At 42.8% G+C, this 18314-nt stretch overlaps 1 protein-coding gene across 2 annotated transcripts; it reads left to right on the top strand.

Moving 5' to 3' along the window:
• The first annotated feature begins 7 nt into the window (after positions 1–7).
• spring1 (SREBF pathway regulator in golgi 1) lies at positions 8–17737 on the top strand. 2 transcript variants are annotated; one of them, XM_068055167.1, is made up of 6 exons: positions 2071–2177; positions 6520–6646; positions 14594–14750; positions 14996–15147; positions 16492–16605; positions 17277–17737. In XM_068055167.1, exons 2-6 carry the CDS (start codon positions 6611–6613, stop codon positions 17358–17360), a joined length of 543 nt encoding a protein of 180 aa, XP_067911268.1. In that variant the 5' UTR covers positions 2071–2177; positions 6520–6610; the 3' UTR covers positions 17361–17737. The 2 variants fall into 2 exon arrangements, with proteins under 2 accessions (XP_067911267.1, XP_067911268.1); XM_068055166.1 differs by lacking the exons at positions 2071–2177; positions 6520–6646 and adding an exon at positions 8–280.
• Positions 17738–18314: the final 577 nt, after the last annotated feature.

Raw genomic sequence — 18314 nt, 5'->3', positions numbered from 1 at the left:
TCCGCGCCGTGTTTTGCTGTTGTTTTCCTACCGGAGTCGGGCTGACGGCGCTGGGCCGGTGGCGGTCGGTCTGATTGAGCTTAGCGAGTCTTTGATCGGGCGCGATTTTCAGTTGGGCTGGGGAATGCGATGAGTTCGAGCCGCTAGCGTGGGTCCGGCGGTGGGCCCGATGGTGCAGTGCATCTCTATGGTGTGGCGTAAAGTGCTGAGGAAGCGCTGGGTCCTTGCCGTGGTGTTTGGCCTCTCGCTCATCTACTTCCTGAGCAGCACCTTGAGACAGGTCAGTGACCCCCACCCACCGGATCCCGAGACAGGTCAGTGACCCCCGCCCACCGGATCCCGAGACAGGTCAGTGACCCCCACCCACCGGATCCCGAGACAGGTCAGTGACCCCCGCCCACCGGATCCCGAGACAGGTCAGTGACCCCCGCCCACCGGATCCCGAGACAGGTCAGTACGCCCCACTCTACCAGACCCCGAGACAGGTCAGTACTCCCCACCCCACCAGACCCTGAGACAGGTCAGTACTCCCCACCCCACCAGACCCTGAGACAGGTCAGTACGCTCCACTCTACCAGACCCTGAGACAGGTCAGTATTCCCCATCCCACCAGACCCTGACAGGTCAGTGCGCCCCACCCTATCAGACCCTGAGACAGATCAATACGCCCCACCCTACTCGCACCTGAGACAGATCAGTACTCCCCACCCCACCAGACCCTAATACAGGTCAGTGACCCCACCACCAACCCTGATGCAGGTCAATGCCCCCTTCCCCCCCGACCAGACGCTGAGCCAGGTTAGTGTCCCTCCCCAACTGAACCCTGACAGGTCCGTGCCCCCCACCCCCCACCCCCCATCCCTCTACCCCACTCCCCAGATCCTATACCCTCGACCCTGATAGGTTAGTGCCCCCTCCAAACTGCCAGACCCTGAGACTGGTTAGTGCCCCTTCGGACTGCATTAAGGTTTTTTTGAACTCTAGAGTACGAGAGGTAAGAATCAGCCCAGACTGAAATATTTTTTGAATTAATAGGTATTATTGACATTAAGACACAACAGTGTTCGAGATAAAGATGCTGCTCAAACATATTTGGGGATTGCAACTGGAACCTCAAAATGATCAAATTGTCTGCTCTGGGACACTGAAGCCTTAATTCTTTGTTGACATCTTCTTTAACTGCTTCTATCACCTAGAAATCACTGTAAAATGTCTGTCTTTATATTTTCCTTGCTGGAGAAACAACCTGCTAGTGTTTATGACCATTTCGCACAGTTCACATGGTCCACCAGACAGCTATCATCTCTAAATTGTTGGGAGCCGATGTCCCTTGAATGTACGGATATCTCTATCTTTCAGAACAGTCCTTGATATCTTTTGAATTGTGTCAACTTTCCCAAAGTCCTCTGTCTCATGGGTATTTTAATGCAAACGATCCATTTTTCAGTCGGCTAACAATTCCAAAACAGCCTGTCTGCAACTTCATCTCAATTGACTGCATATGAGCAATAGAACCTTAGAAACCGTAGAAAAGTTACGGCACAGAAAGAGGCCATTAAGTCCATTGTGTCTGAGCCGTCTGATAAAAATAGCCACCCATTCTAATCCCACCTTCCAGCACCTGGTCTGTAGCCTTGCAAATTACAGCTCTTGTGGTGCAGGTCCAGGTACCTTTCAAATGAGTTGAGGGTTTCTGCCTCCACCACCGATCCGGGCAGCGAATTTCAGGCACCCACCACCTTTTGGGTGAAAAGGTTTTTCCTCATGTCCCCTCTAATCAATCAACTTAAATCTGTGCCCCTGGTAATTGACCTCTCCACTAAGGGAAACAGGTCTTTCCTATCTACTCTATCTAGGCTCCTCATAATTCTGTACACCTCAATTACGTCACCCCTCAGCCTCCTCTGTTCGAAGGAAAACAACCCTAGCCTATCCATCTTTCCTCACAGCTGCAATTTTCTAGCCCTGGCACGGTTCTTGTAAATCTCCTCTGTACTCTCGCCATTTGCTGTTCATACTTGAATCCACCATGCTCTTTTACCAACTCCATTCCTTTTGTTTTATCAGTGACCACACATCACAAATTTAAGGCAATTGACAGAAGAGCCAGTGGCAAGATAAGGAGAACTGTTTTTACATAGCGAGTTGTCGTGATCTGGAATACCCTGTCTGAAAAGGTGATGGAAACAGATTCAATAGTAACTTTCAAAAAGGAATTGGATAAATATTTAATGGGGAAATTTGCATGGCTATGGGAAATAGATGGGAATGGGACTAATTGGATAGCTTTTTCACAGTGCTGGCATGGGTACTATGGGGCAAATGGTCTCCTCCTGTGCTGTATCATTCTGTGATTCTATCTCATTTTCCTAGGGTGACTGTTAGCCTGACCGTTATCGCTCCCTAGTTACTTAAGCGAAGGCACCAAACAGGTCCATATCCAGGGATTTTATTAGTCTTCCATAAACACAGGTTTTAAAGGGCCACATTGAAAAATCAAAAATTCTTTACCCCAGATCCCGCACCCTGAAACAGTTCAGAGTCCCTGTACTCTGAGACAGGTCAGTGCCAAACGAAAGGCAGATTCTGGATAGCGTGAAGAGGGATCAAAAATACCAATACCTTGTCAGCTTGTTCCATTGGGTAAAGTGCATATTAGAGATCTCGTGGTAACATATGAAACAAAATTGGGAGTACTTGTGATATAAGACTAATGTTCTTCCCCCAATCAACACTCGTGATACCTTACTGTGTGCAAAAGGCTGCTACATTCAGCTACGTAACAACAGTGACTGCACTTCAAAGTAATTTGTTATATGCAAAGTGAACTTTGGCTTCTTGTGCATCCCCCGCTCTCTCTGCCCCACTGTTGGCGACAGTGCCTTCAGCTGTCTATGTCTGGAAATCAATTCTTAAACCTACATCTCTCTCCTTTTAAGAGTCTTACAAAAGCTCACTACCTCTTTGACCAGGCTTTTAGTTACCCTCCTAATATTACCTTTGGCTCAGCATGGATTATTTTTGATTATTCTTCTGTGAAGCACCTTTGGACATTTTTATATGCTAAAATGCATATATAAATGCAAGTTTATGTTGTTTAGGGATGTTTCTGAGAGATGTGATAAAAGCACTATATTAAAAGCATGGTTTAATAAATAATCTAGCCAAATTCTAGATCTAGTAATTCTCACCCAAACATCATAGAGGCCTCTTGTAAAGGGAAAGAAACCTCAAATGTTTCCAAAGCACCCAGGGCTAGATGCAGGTCCACCACAAATGCTTAAAGAAATGAAAGTGGAAATAGGCCAGGTTTTGGATAACATTTTTTAAAAATGTCAATACATGGTACTCAAGCATAGCAGAAGCCATTTCTGGCATTTAAAGAAAGAAGTTATATATGAATTTGTAAACTGTGCCAGTGAACATGATATCTCCATGGGTGAAAATGTTTTGAAAGTATATTATGGGATACTAACAGTACTCGTGAACAGCCAACACCACAGAGGCAACTGAAAAAACTTGCCATGGGTTTAGAAATATCTCATGCCGTACTAATGTGCTGGAATTGTTTTAAGGAGGGATTGTGGAGCTGCATTTGTTTTAAATGGAGAAAAATTAGTCTGAGACCATGATCTAGATCTTTAGAATCTTGAGATGCATAGATAATGTAGATGTAGAAATGGAGAATATTGATTCTAGGTTAGTGAGCCTCACGCAAGATCTGAGCTAAGAAGCAATGTACATCTAAGTAGTGGAATTGCAGAACAGAGTACCATCGACAGCAGTTGAAGTGGTCAATCAACTCCTTCAGAAGGAACTGAATGAATATTTGGTTAGGAACAGCTTTGAGTGCTATAGGGTTAAATATGCACCAAGATGATCAAATTTTCACAATGGTTCCCTTGCTGCAGGAAAAGGGGAGCAGTTTGCCTGTGGATGGCAGCAGTTAGGTTTGAATGATGTGGAGTTTTGGTTGATTACCTTGGGGGATTGAGCAGTATTTCTGCAGAACTTTACTCATGAGAATAAATAGTTTGGTTAAAGGCCACAGCAGAGTGATTTATTCATGCTTAATGGAAGTGAGTGTGTTTAATGGGTTGAATGTCATTCTGTGCTATGTTTCTATCTACTTAGCTTGGGCTCAGCTGGATTTGAGCCGTAATGCGAGGGGTAAAAGAAGAGTCCAGTGCCCGACATAGTCAAAATTTGAGCTGTTCACAATGTGGACAGAAGAGCAGAATTTCTTTCATTTTTGATATTGAGAAGTATATTGGTGCATATCAATATGTCATGAACAAAAGAAGGTAGAGTTAAAAGTTCACATCTGTACAAAGTTTATTAATGATTGCACACTTGACTTCACTCTTTTCACCAGTATATTTGGCAGCATGTATTAATAGGACAATTGAAGACTGTTCCACATTCCTCTCCAAAAGTGAAAACAGGAACACTGCATTTATACTGCAAACTCAATTTACTGTGAAACAGTAAATCCTGATCAATGTGTGACTGTTTGAGAGAAACATAGGTGCTGATATTAATCTGAGGCGGCTTCCGAGTGGTGGTAGGTGTGGTGGAATTGCGTGGGGAGGGGAGGCCCGGACATTAACTAAGTAGGTCAGAATCTGCGATCATAACTCAATTGTAACAACGAGTTTTGAATTAAGGGTTTCACATCGCCAAGCTGCGCAGTGGGTGTGCTTACACCCACACAACGCAATCTCAGCTGTTGTTAAGAGACAGTCCACAAATGGAAATTGGAGGTATTCAGGATGGATGGTGCACCTAGAGCAAGGGCAGCACCCAGGTTTAATGAAGCCTTTGTAGAATTCCTGCTAGATGCAGTCAGGAGGAGAAGGAACATACTTATCTCCAGCAATGGGATGAAGAAACCTGTGGCTCGCACCAAGAAAGCATGTTTGGAGGTAGCTGAGGAGCTGAACAGCAGGAGTGTTGTGCCTGGGTCATGGGTGCAATGTAGGAAGTGCTTTAATGACCTAACCAGGTCAAAAAAGTGAGTACATTTGCTGGTTCACCTGTATCTTGCGTTATAAGCCTCTGCACCCTTTCAATTTGTGTTGCTAAACATTCTCCATCACATCACTCCTCACGCCCACTCAGTTTTAAGCAGCACCCAGCCTTCACTTTCTATGCACTTCACCTCTCCGTCTATCTAAACACCATTGCCACTTACCCCAATCCTTATGTAATGTGATCTATGTGTGTCATAGTCACCCTCACCAATGCACTGTATCCATTGGCAATTCTTTTTTGGAGTGCGCGGGCAATAGAAGTGTGTGGCCCCTTTAATTTTTTTGTGCGGCTGTGCACGTGCGGTAACTTAAAGGGGCTGACTTGTGCGTGGCCTGTGCTGGCACTTTCAGGTTGTTGCGTGGCACCGCAGCTTACACAGCATATTGTCCATCAGGTAAATAACTCCCCTTCACTCACGCATAGGGAAAACAGCTGCCGTCTTCGGCCGACTCACAAAACGCTCTTGGGATAACACGAAGCTGACCTTTTGGACTAAACTGACGGTTTCTAAGGCCTGTATTCTCAGCACCTTGCTGTATGGCTAAGAAACACGGCAACTTACAGCTACCAGAAAAAGATGCTCTCTAATTTCCATCTTTACTGTCTGAGGCGCATTATGGGCATATCCTGGCAGGACAAAATCACAAATGTGGCAGAGCCCCCAAGTATGTTGGCACTAATCAAACAGAGGTGGCTTCGGTGGATCAGACATGTCAGCAGGATGGAAGATGGTCGTATACCTAAGGACCTTCTGTATGGTGAAATGGCTGGGGCCAGGCGACCAATGGGGTGCCCAAAGCTCTGCTTCAAGAATACTTGCAAGTGTGACATGAAGCCCCTAAATGTTGACTATTGCACCTGGGAGTCACTAGCTGGTGAAAGAAGGAAATGGTGACACATCCTGTGGATTGGTGTGCACTACCACGACGACCGGTTGCTACAGCAGCTTGGCAACAGGTGCCAACGTCAAAAACAACTCATAGCGTCATTTGGTAGCTTTATATGCAGACCTTGTGGCAGAACCTGCCTCTCAAGGATTGGCCTTCACAGGCATCGGCAAAGGTGCACTTAGAGAAGATAGCCCACTTAAATGGATTATTTGTTTGCTGTGTGTCCATCATCTTTCGTAAATGGAAGGATGCCGACAACAACAACTCACTTGCAGGTCTTTTTCTGACCTTTGTAGGTGAAGAGAGTATAAAAGACAAAGGAGAGGGACAGGACTGGAGGTGGCCAACCACAAATTATTTAGCTCACTGATACAGAGGAAGACACCCTGGGTATAAGTGGACCATTTGCGTCTCTTATTTGGAAATGGAGCAACAAGTGAGCTTGCTGATTGCTGATGACAGAATTACAAATATCTCTTACACATATGCTGACATCATTTCATCAATGACTGAACTATGAGAAGGCTGAGTACGGTGATTGTCCAGATTGTGACTTTGCCACGTCTAAATCATATTCCTTTCTTTTGTCTTCCAGGGCCTTCACGCATACAAGAAGTGTTGCAAGACATCATGAGCATAATTCCATTGAGGACTTTATTCCTTGTGAGGGTGCACCTTCATAGCACATGCAGCCAAGCACCAGTTCAAATACTTGCAATTTGGTGGGTCCATTTAGAGAGTTGGGTTTTCATTTGGTGATTTAGACTTCGCAAGTGAACATGAGCAGACACTGGTGGCAGGGACAGCTGTGGAGAGTGAACATCAGGATACGCAGTCAAGCTCTGCTCACATGCTGAACCCCAGGGGATGTTGAGAAGGAGAATTTTAGAGGTGCATCAGCAACTTAACCGGTACAGATGTGCTACACACAACTCTCCAAGAGCGGAGAGAATGGAGGAATCCATCTCGATTGCTAGTGGATTGGTGGCGTAAGGAATTGCAAGAATGTCTGCCATGGAAAGAGTGACCGCCTCCATGGAGTTCCAAACAAGGCTGTCAAATGAGTCCATGCAGGCTATGACCAAGGCCATCCAGACTTTGGATGTCAGTTTATCTGCTGTCTTAAGTAAGATGACAGATACCTTATCTATGGATTTACAACATGTCACTAATTTTCACCAAACTGGACTGCAACAGATTGGTGAAATGATGTGGCGCTGGCCCAGGAGATGAATAATGGAAAAAGGTGACATGGAAGTAGGAACCCCACTCAAAGCGCTTCCGCTTCTCACCTGTTTCCCCCTTCGGCCAGTACCTGATATGTTGCTTCGACTCCTGGTAGCCGAATCTGCCTCCACACAGGCGCAAGAGTCTTTGGCAGGGCCCTCAGGGGCTCCAAAACCCATAAAGTGTGGGCCAAAAGCTTCCTAGTAGTCAGGGCAGGAATCTGAGCAGCCTGCCTCTACCTCTGATGAAGCCACACAGGATATACCACATAGAAGTGGTAAGAAGCAAAAGTTGAAGAAATTATAATTCATCAAGGGTATGCACATGGGTGTTTGACAAAATGTTATGTTGTACATATAAATATAGGTTGTTAATTTTCCTTTCTTTTATAATGCCACATAAAATTTATTGATTAGCATCAGTTCCACATCTTGACCATAATTGCATGCTCAATGGCCAACTCTCCCTTTCATTTGTTTCATGATGAATGTTGACACATGATGGGACCCATTGGTGAATGAGTCATTGAAGGACTATTTAGTGCAAAAGTTGGTGGTCTTGGTGGTGGGTGTGAACCGCAGAGCTTTGTTTACTATGTTTCACACTAGCCGCTTCACAATGTTAGAGCATCCCAAGCAGTAATGTAAGCAGCTGCTCTGGTGATGTGTGCTCCATTCACCTCCAAAGATGAATGATGAGTCTCTTCAGCCTGCTTCACCTGCAATCCTCTATATTGCATAATGCTGTGCAGGATGCAGCACATCATAATTCTGGACACTTTGGCTGGTGAGTACTGAATGCCTCCAGACCTGCTTATACACCTGAAGCACATCTTCATCATTTCAATGGCTTGCTTGATGACACACCTGGTGGTCATGTGGCTTTCATAGTATTCCTGTGCCTAATGTCTCCTACAAGCCAGTACTGAAGTCTGTTTCCTGGAAAGAAAAAGATCTGGGATGTTGGAGGGTCTCAGTATGAAGGCATCATGACCGTTCCCAGGGAATCTGGTGCAGACTTGCACAAATCTCTTATGGTTGCATATCAGCTGATGAACAAATATCCCTTACAGTTCATAAAATGCCTGATTGCTGTGGTGGTGCGTGGATGTGTTCAGTCACTTACTTGAAGAAATCGGAGTGTCTTCATTCTTGCTGTTGTCATTGTGGAAAATTTTCATAATTGCTGATCCTGGAAAACAAGCCATCACTGACCTGCCTTCTGCATTTATGTGTAGCTAACTGGGAGATCCTGGAATGAATTGGAGGTGAAAAATTGAGGGTGGTGATCACTTTCACAGCCACTAGTAATGGGTGGCTAGCAGGGAGCAGGTCTTCCTCGAAGAAGCTGTAGATTTCTGCCACCACCTGACTTGACTGCACTGCTCTTCTGAGAGGTCCAAAAAGCTGAGCTTTTATCTGTAAACTCTGTGACGTGGTTAGTGCCTCCTGAGACCTCGTCACCTCTCCTGTCCTGGTTCTGCCACAGTATGTCATCACTGCCATTGATGGTGATGGTCTTCCTCTTCTGATGCACTGTGAAACACATCCAAGGTGCCTGCCACCCTTATCTTGTCAATTTGAAATCCTCAAAGGTTGAATATAGTTGTATCCACACAAAAGCTCTTTGGCAAACATTTGCCAGGGTGCACTGAAACAGCAGCTGCAAAACGTGAGCTTTTATTCAGATAGGACAATGATGAGTTTAAATATTCAATTGAACTGCTGCTCAAACTCACCTCCTTTTCACTGGTCACTTTCCTGAGCCCCAGGAAACCAGTGCTGCTCACGTAAAATTTGGAGCCAAGTTAAAAAACCATTTAAATGCCTCATTAACATCTCTTTAAAAATGTTGGTTCTGCCAGTAAGTATCATCTTGCTTCCAATTATGAAATCCCTGACTTTGGCAAGAAGGTTTTTTGCTGGCATCCAAAAGCACCTCCATTAAGCCCAGAAGTGGGTGTGTTGGACTGCGGTCCTGCTCTAAAAATCTAAATTTTCTTTTTACATTCCGCCTACTCCCAACCCACCTATTCTTTTGGGTAAAAATTCCCTCCAGTCTCTGGAGCAGGTAACCTCACACTGTCTGGGTTTGATATTAATGGAACTTTCTATCTCAACCTGTCTGCCTTTCCATTTCACTTTCCACCAGTTTAAAAGAAACTTTTCAAAATCCACTTTGCAACCAAGCTTTTGATCATCATCCCTAACTGCTGCGCCAGGGCTTGATGTCCGCTTCTTTATAAACCTTCTCAAAACTCACGTTTGAACCAAGGTTTCAATCACCTCCCCCTAACGTCTATTCCATGGTTTGGTGTTTCTCTTTTATTCTTGTCTATTCCCTCCCCCACCTTCCTATGGAAAACATCCCATGGCATTTGACATGTTAAAGGCTCTGTACTAGTGTAAGTTATTATGGGTGTGGATGTTGGGTGATCAAGGATTGGGCTCAAGTGATGCTCAGATTTCAAATTGCCAACAAAAATTAATTTCCTAGGGTCACGCTTGAGGAATAGCCACAGAGGCGAGGTACCAAGGTCACTCGTGGAACTGCTGTACATCCATGTTTACACTTTCAGGGATAGGCGGATTAAATGTTGTATTAGAAAAATCTAAATCAGCTGCTGTGTATTCTCATAAAATTTGAATATTGTGTAAAAGAGAGATTTGATATTAATTGAAGTCTCTTGATATTCAACAATGCAGATTCACATTTGATAGAGTTACTAAGTATATGCAAGAAATCTTTCTGCCACGAGATTTCATTAGCAGGTGTTAAAAATGCTCTGCTTTGTAGTTTTATTCTGATTTTTTTTTTGTCAGTCGCTATGAGTGGTGAGGCACAATAAACCTATCTGTCTTTATTAAAATTTGAATGCTCTGGTCAAACTAATAACTGATAAATTATGCACCAGTTGGCAGATCATTACCACTTCCAAGCCTTGGCACCGTGCTTTCCTGGTCTTGATCTTGGGTAACTTCCTTTCCAAATTGCTGTCAATGTAACCATTTTCAAATGATAGCCCCCAGTATGTTACAAGTCTTGCAATAAATAACCAGCAAAAGTGCCGAGAAAATAAATATTTCAGCACTGTTGCCTTTTTATGACCATTCCATTCTTATTTGGTACATTTCTGTCACTCGATGATGTAACTTGAATAATGGCATGAGATTTTTCAATTGCCTCCTCCTATGAATCAGATTTTTCTTTCTGCTGCCAGTTTTGCCACTATTGCCAGTTGTAGCATGTAAAACAAATATAAAATAAGCTAATTGGTGTGATGGGATAAATAGCAGTGACATCAGTTTGTCTGAATGATTTGGTAACCAAGGTTAACTTTTGGTGAAGCAGTAGAAGGAATAAGAGCGTACACACTCAGCAAATTGGAGCATACAACCTTGACAGTCACATTTTGTAGACAACTACATATAAACTATGTTGGTGATTGTCAATTCTTAACTGAAACTATACAATTTGTAGTGCATTACCTTTTTCCAGTTAAACCAAGATTTCCCCTTGTATGCTTGATGTAGTGAAACCATAAATGGGTTTATGACTGGTGTACACAAAAATAACCACAATTACAAGTTGAATGTTGTGCCTCTTTTGCAGCTGTTTGAACTGTGGCATATATTCTTTGAAATCTATCATATCCCACTCAATCTTCTTACAGGTTGATAGGTAAATTGGCCATTAGCAATTGCCCCTAGTATAGGTAGGTGGTAGGGAAATATAGGGACAGGTGGGGATGTGGTAGGAATATGGAATTAGTGTAGGATTAGTATAAATGGGTGGTTGATGGTCGGCACAGACTCAGTGGGCCGAAGGGCCTGTTTCAGTGCTGTATCACTAAACTAAACTAAACTAGACTTTGTTGATTCCACCATTATACGAAGCTAAGCAACTAGCTCAAGAGTGGATGGGGTAGCTCACCCTTGTGGTTTCTTATTTAAACATGTACCTCTCTGGGAAGTGTCCCGTATGAGACCAATATTGGGAGCATGCTATGTGGAGAATTATGGGATAACCTCCCATTCTGCCGATCCGGTATAGTCAGGGGAAGTCACCACCTGTTTGAATGATTCTACTTCAGTATTTTGGTACAAAACCTCTATTGCTAAAAGAAAGACCTTGTAGTTATATAGTCCCTTACACAACCTCAGGATGTTCCAAAACACTTTACAGCTAATGAAGTATTTCTGTAGTCTAGCCAATTTGTGCATAGCAAGATCCTACAAACGGTAGTGAGATACATGGCCATATTAATGATGTTGGTAAGGAATAATTATTTGTCGTGACACCGGGAGAACTCACTTGCTCTTCTTTGAATAGTACCATGGAATCTTTCACATCAACCTGAGAGAGTAGACAGGGCCTTGGTTTAACATGCCATCTGAACTGTGAGACCTCCGATAGTGCAGCACTCCCTCAGTACTGTACTGGAATGTCAGTCCGGATTACATACACGAGTCTCCAGAGTGAGACTTGAACCTACAACCTTATGACTCAGAGGTACGAATGCTGCTACTGATCCAAGGCTGCTACCATCTTTGCAATGTCAACAGTCTAGAAGAAAAGGAGATATGTTTCGACTTTGATTCAAAATAGACAGGTAGATGGTGTGGACTCTATTAACTGAACGTAATCAATACAGTAAAATTTTCAAAGTTTGCAAAATAGTGGTCAAAATTAGAGTTGTGAGGGAAGCTGCCTATTTAGTTCAACAGTTCCCTTGCCAGATGCAGTGAATATTGTATCAAATAGATCTTTCCAAAGAGCTCAACATAGTTATAATTTCGGAAGGTGCATACAGGAGCCAGCTCTTGGAGGAAATCTATTAAGCGTTTTATTTATTGAGATGGAGACTTTTACGCTAACAGTGTAATAGTGTGAGACTGAAGAATTAATTCATTCACATTAAACAGTAAATTATCATCTTGAACTTTTGCAGACGGTTTAATGGCTAATGCATTTGCAGTAGGATAAATGCTATTTAGATTTTTTTTGAAGAGAAAATCAAGTTATGGTAATTTTTTTTTAAAAAACTGTCCTAGTAAGATGTATTCGAGGCAACTGACTTATCTAGCCCAAGATAAAAATGGATTTATACATGTTGATAATGGGACTATCGCGTCTGTCGTTTCACCACATCTGCCAGTGAAATGGGACAGGCTGCAGGTGGGTGGGAGGCTACTGCAGCCAAATCTATTTCTCCTTAAGCCCATGCATTATTTCAAGTTATTTGCCCATGAGAGTGCTTGGAAGCTGCAGCTGGGATTAGAATGCTGAGGAGCTTGGTTTTGCCCAAACATGGTGCAGAAGTGACTGATCGTGGCATTTGTTTTAACCTCAAAGCCTTTGCTTCCAAAATCCTGAATGTTACTCCCATTAAAATGTATTTAAAAACAAATATATATTGGTTATGATTGGTTCTTGCAGCAAGAACTTGATAACAGAAGGAGTGAGACCAGTTATTTAGTCTTGATGAGTTTTTTTTGCACCTTATTTGAATACAAAGCTATCAAAATTAGATTGGCATTATTTCAGAATGCATGGTGTATTCATGTGTGCACACTGTAAATGCAGTAGTCAGTCTGTACAAATGCAACTACCATAGCTAAAGTAAAGGTAATATATCAGTAAAGATTCTGGCAAGAAAAGTGTATCTGTCCACTGGGTTCGTATTTTCATTATAATTAGTTGTGAAAATTAATGTATTGAGTGCCCAAACATTTGGAAAACATGAATCATGGTAATAACTAACCCTGTTAATGAGTCTTTTAATCATCTGCAGTATTTAAGAAAGGTTTTTAATTAAAATTGTCATTTATTCATACTGGCATTTTTATAATCTCTTGTATATGTAACAGATGTTTAAAATTCTACACTCTGTCCAGACAATTAGTTGACTTGTTAGCACATTGGTGGTGTATTATAGAACCACTTAACTGCTACGTTAGATTTTATGATTTTTCTGCGATTATACAACATTAATTTCATTGTGGAAAAATAAGTGCTAAATTGGTTTAAATATTTTTTGCAATTTACCCTTGCGATTTATTACAATAATTATTCATAGTGAAATTAAATTTTGCTGCCCCCTTTCTACACAGAATTGGTTAGAGTATTGTGACTAGGATTTCAGTAAAGTGTGGTGGTGGGCACGTGAAAAGTTTTTGCTTTGTTCACTTGAGCTGTACAAGAAAATATCCAGCGCTATAATTCTAGATTCAAGTCTTCCAAATATAAATTACGTTGAGAGATTACTGAAGTATTGGCAGAGAGTGCAATATAAAGATATGGAATTCCAATATCGGATTATTAAAGGTGTCCACCTTGGCTCAATGGTGCCTCTGAGTGAGGAGGTCATGGGTTCGAGCTCCACTCCAGGACTTGAACACGTAGGCTGGAATTTAACCGTTAGTGGGGTCGCGAATGTGGAAGTGGAAGTGGGTGGCGAAGGCCCTCCCGCTCTAACCTTCACTCCCATCATGATCGCGTGCTGGCCAACCCAATTAGTGGCCTGCACCAACAAATCCACAACCAAGGAAGTAAGGTGGCGGCCGTGTTGTCCCATGACCCAGAAGAAAGTGCTGGCGGCATGTTTAAAGGGCCATCAATACTCGATGCCTGTACGCAGATCCCCATGCCACCTGGGCAATGCCTCTTTAAGGGGGCGACACTTCAATTGTTGTAGAAAGGCCACCCAGTCCTGTCCCTCTCCAATGAGCCCTCTGCCAGGAGGACTAACTGCTCAAGGGGGCTTCAAGCCAACACAAATGGTTGCCCTATCCTTCTGTGCTAATAAATCAAAAGGCTTCAGTGAATGTCTGCCCCCGCCCTCCCCGACCTCAATTGTTGTCTGTTTTGAACAGGTAAAATTTCAGCCATAATTTCAGTTGACATTCCAGGGCAGCACTAAAGGAATGCTGTACTGTCAGAGCTGTTGTATTTCAGATGAAATTTTAAACTGAGATCCTGTCTACCCTCCCAGGTGGCTGTAAAAGATCCATTAGTACTTTTCACGGAAGAGTAGAGGAGTTCTTCCAGTGTCCTGGCCAATATTTATCCCTCAACCAACATCACTGAAACTGTTTAATTGATCATTTATCACATTGCTGTTTGTGGGACTTTGCTGTGCATAAATTGGCTCCTGCATTTCCCTCCATTGTAATAGAGACTACTCTTCAAAATTACTTCATTAGCTGTGAATTGCTTTGGGACACCCCAAGGTTATGAAAGATGCGATGCAAATTCAAATCCTTTGTTTAAAGCATTTCAGTTCAAGTGCAACTATCCTTGTACAAAAGGGCTAAATGAGCCTTGTGACAACACATGAGTTATTTAGGTTATTTTAGCAAAAGTTACTGATGAAAGACGACATTAGTGCTTGGATTTTTTTGCATCTAATAAACTTTTTATCTTTTCCTCATTGCGTTCAGGAGGAAAGAACAATACTTGACCGAAACTTGTTGCAGCTTCGAGGTTCTGAGCGACGAATTGTGTGGAAAGTGCGGTTCAACCTGGGGAACAGCAGCAGGCAGTACACACAGTGCCGAAACTCCATCCAGGGTAAACTGCTAATTACAGATGAACAAGGTGAGAAAATGTGACATTAACTAGTTTCCATCTACGAAGCACTTGCACTTTCTCATTCTCTATTAAGTTCACTAGGCTGTTATTTAATATTAGTATGACTTCTTTGAAAGAGTCGCTACTCTTCTGAATAACATATATTGTGTGTCAAAGGAACATTGTTTCTCATTTGAATAAGCCGCACAACTCTTAAAATTTACTGCGAGATTTTATATTATTGTTTCCCTTTCTACTCCATTTTATTGCAGGCTATGTGTGTGAAAGGAAAGACTTGCTTGTGAATGGCTGCTGCAGTGTAAACACACCTACCACAAAGTTGTATGCATGTGACACCTGCCTGCCCAATGACTGCTGCACTGTGTATGAGTACTGTGTCTCCTGTTGCCTACAGCCAAATAAGGTGAGAAAGTGCATCCCTCTTTCATGATACAAACATCTGGCATTTGACAGATTGAGGTTGTCAAATATCGGTGCAGATTATTAAAATTCTAACTATATTAGTTTGATCTTTGTGTAGCAATTCAAAATGCGAGTAAACTTTTCAGTATTTCAACATTCAAAATGAATAATACAACTACTTCAGCTTCTGGGGTTAGGTGAAGAGGAGGCTAGTGTGGAGCATAAACACTGGCATGGATCTGTTCAGCCTAAAGGCCTGTTTCTGTGGTGGTAATTCTATGTTTGTCATAGTTTAAAAATGCTTGCAGGATGTTCAGCCTGATCAAAATAGTTCTTGTTGTCCTCCCGGCGGCGGGTTCCATGGTGGGGTCGGGGGGTTGCCGTAGAATTAGAGTGGTAGTGGCTGCCATGGAACCCAACACCGGGATTTCCGGACCCGATCTTCCTGGGGGGGTGGGATAAGCCGATGTCTGCCTTCCTGTCCAAGGCCAATTGAGGCCCTTCAGCAGATTGCCGCTGGGGTCTGGTCAGGGGAGGCCTCCGCCGCATGGGGAGGATGCCTTGGAAAATGAGACTTGAAAATGTGGGTTCCTCCTTCATGGGCAATTTGTGGCCCACAGAGGACACTCCTACCCTCCTCCCCCCCCGCACCCCTCCCCGGCCAGGAACCTGCGTACCCCCAGGGACCACCCCATCCTTGGACCGAACGTCCAGTGGCACTGCTGATGCTGTTGAGCTGCCGGCCCTGTGATTGGCCGGCAGCTCTTAGGGGTGGGATCCCTCTCCCTATTATGTGTTAAAAGGGACGGGGTTCCTGCCTTCTTAAACTTACAACCTAAAAGACTGGAGGATCGCTCTGGGGGGGCTGTAAAAATGCAGAGGTGGGGATCCCCTGCCTTTTTGGCCTGGCGCTGGGAGCCCCACCTCCTGCACAAAATCCAGCCCATTGCATCCATCTGAATATTTCATCCAGTCAGAGATTGATATGGCTTTGCAGCAATTGTCCTGAAAAACTTACCGTAAAGTAACTTTTAGATCAGACATTCATTGCAAAGCATAATATCATGCAAGCAAATTCTTGAGTTGAAATTAACTTTGACAAAGAAAGACTTGCATTTATATAGCGTCTTTCATGACCTTAGGATGCCTGAAAGTGCCTTACAGTCAATGAAGTACTTTTGAAGTGTCATCACTGTTGTAATGTAGGAAATGTGGCAGCCATTATGCACACAATAAGCTCCCACAAAGAACAATGTGGTGAAGTCTAAAATTGACTTAATTTTGGGTCATATTTAAAATATTGTATTGCTGTCTGCATTTAAAATCCGTGGTTTCTTATTCTCAGCAACCTCTATTGGAACGTTTCCTGAACAGGGCTGCAGAAGCCTTCCAGAATCTGTTTACAGCAATTGAAGATCACTTTGAGCTCTGCCTGGCAAAATGCAGAACATCATCTCAGGTTCGTAATGAACTCATTTCAAATGACTGCAGTGTTAGTCAGAATAATTCACAATAGAAATAAATGTCATGCATCATTCAGTTCCATTATATTTGCCATTATTTGAGCAGTATCTTTATTTGCAACCTCATTCTACACTTATAACAATTTTACTTTATCATATCTGGTGTGTGGAAAGCAAGCTGTGCTTTGATAGTTGGACAAGTATCTCATGAGCTAACTTTTACAATTTTAAAAACTCAACATGTTGAAATATGCTGAGTAACCTCTAATTTTCGTGAATAGCCAGTAGTACAGATATATTCTGTAGAAAGATTCATATCCTGAAAGTGAACCCTGGACTGCTGAGTACCATGTGATTTAGTTATTTGCATTGAGTGATATTCATTAGGAACATTCCCAAAGTCAACAATGTCATCAACTGAATATCACTATACCTAATCAGAATGTAAAAGCTGTTCTTTTATGTTTTACTTTCTAAACTGATTCTTACAATCTGTTCATAGCTTCACTGGTTGCAGTGGTTATATGGTGCAAACTACTATAGTCACCAAGGACTAATGTTGTTTGAAAACCTTATTGCATAAGTAGACATCTTGACATTGTTCTGCTTCAAGCTTTCTCCTTTCAGTATATTTTCCCGTCTATTGATGCATTTTTTCCCCCTGCAGAGTGTTCAACATGAAAATAACTACAGAGACCCTGCTGCAAAGTATTGCTATGGAGAAGATCTGCCAGAGTTACTTCCACTTTAATCTATGTTGTTAAAATAGCCGTCATGACCAACATATGTTCTGTTTGGGCAAACTTTCACTGTGGAAGGACGGTGGAGGTTTTGTTAAAATATGAGGAAACAACAGTAACTTTGTTTTCTACATCATTCTTTTCTTTTGGGCCTCCTTATCTCAAGAGACAATGGATACGCGCCTGGAGGTGGTCAGTGGTTTGTGAAGCAGCGCCTGGAGTGGCTATAAAGGCCAATTCTGGAGTGACAGGCTCTTCCACAGGTGCTGCAGAGAAATTTGTTTGTTGGGGCTGTTACGCAGTTGGCTCTCCCCTTGCGCCTCTGTCTTTTTTCCTGCCAACTACTAAGTCTCTTCGACTCGCCACAATTTAGCCCTGTCTTTATGGCTGCCCGCCAGCTCTGGCGAATGCTGGCAACTGACTCCCACGACTTGTGATCAATGTCACACGATTTCATGTCGCGTTTGCAGACGTCTTTATAACGGAGACATGGACGGCCGGTGGGTCTGATACCAGTGGCGAGCTCGCTGTACAATGTGTCTTTGGGGATCCTGCCATCTTCCATGCGGCTCACATCATTATTAAATATTTATTTTGTTTTAACTTTTGAACTGTCTTGATGGCAGCAATCAAAGTGACAAAATGCAAAACAAACCCTTCCAAAATATTTAATTAGTGCTGTGCTCAATGTTGCAGCCTGAGCAGACAACTGCCACAAACTAAAGAATCATCTGTTTCACTAATTACAGTTTATTTGCATATTTGGAAATTAATTTGAGCAAGAAATGTAAATATATGCATCTGTTTATCAAAATTAAGATGTACGCACTTGATTTATGAGCAGTTCAGACTTTCTGCTTGCTCGAATATAATTTTAAGTCTTGCCAATTCATAAAGGTATATGATCATATGATAGATGAAACCACATGGAGGTTTGTTGTCATGTTTTGGACACCAGTGAAGCA

This window comes from Heterodontus francisci, chromosome 23 (genome assembly GCF_036365525.1).
Source record: "Heterodontus francisci isolate sHetFra1 chromosome 23, sHetFra1.hap1, whole genome shotgun sequence".
Lineage (NCBI taxonomy): Eukaryota > Metazoa > Chordata > Chondrichthyes > Heterodontiformes > Heterodontidae > Heterodontus > Heterodontus francisci.
This window is presented reverse-complemented; position numbering and strand designations above follow the sequence as displayed.

Bases quoted from the DNA above. Each gene is read 5' to 3' on its own strand.
- spring1 (XM_068055166.1), top strand. From the start codon at position 170: ATGGTGCAGTGCATCTCTATGGTGTGGCGTAAAGTGCTGAGGAAGCGC. The intron at 281-14,593 runs GTCAGTGACCCC...CATTGCGTTCAG, and splicing joins TGAGCAGCACCTTGAGACAG to GAGGAAAGAACAATACTTGA. The intron at 15,148-16,491 runs GTGAGAAAGTGC...TCTTATTCTCAG, and splicing joins GTTGCCTACAGCCAAATAAG to CAACCTCTATTGGAACGTTT.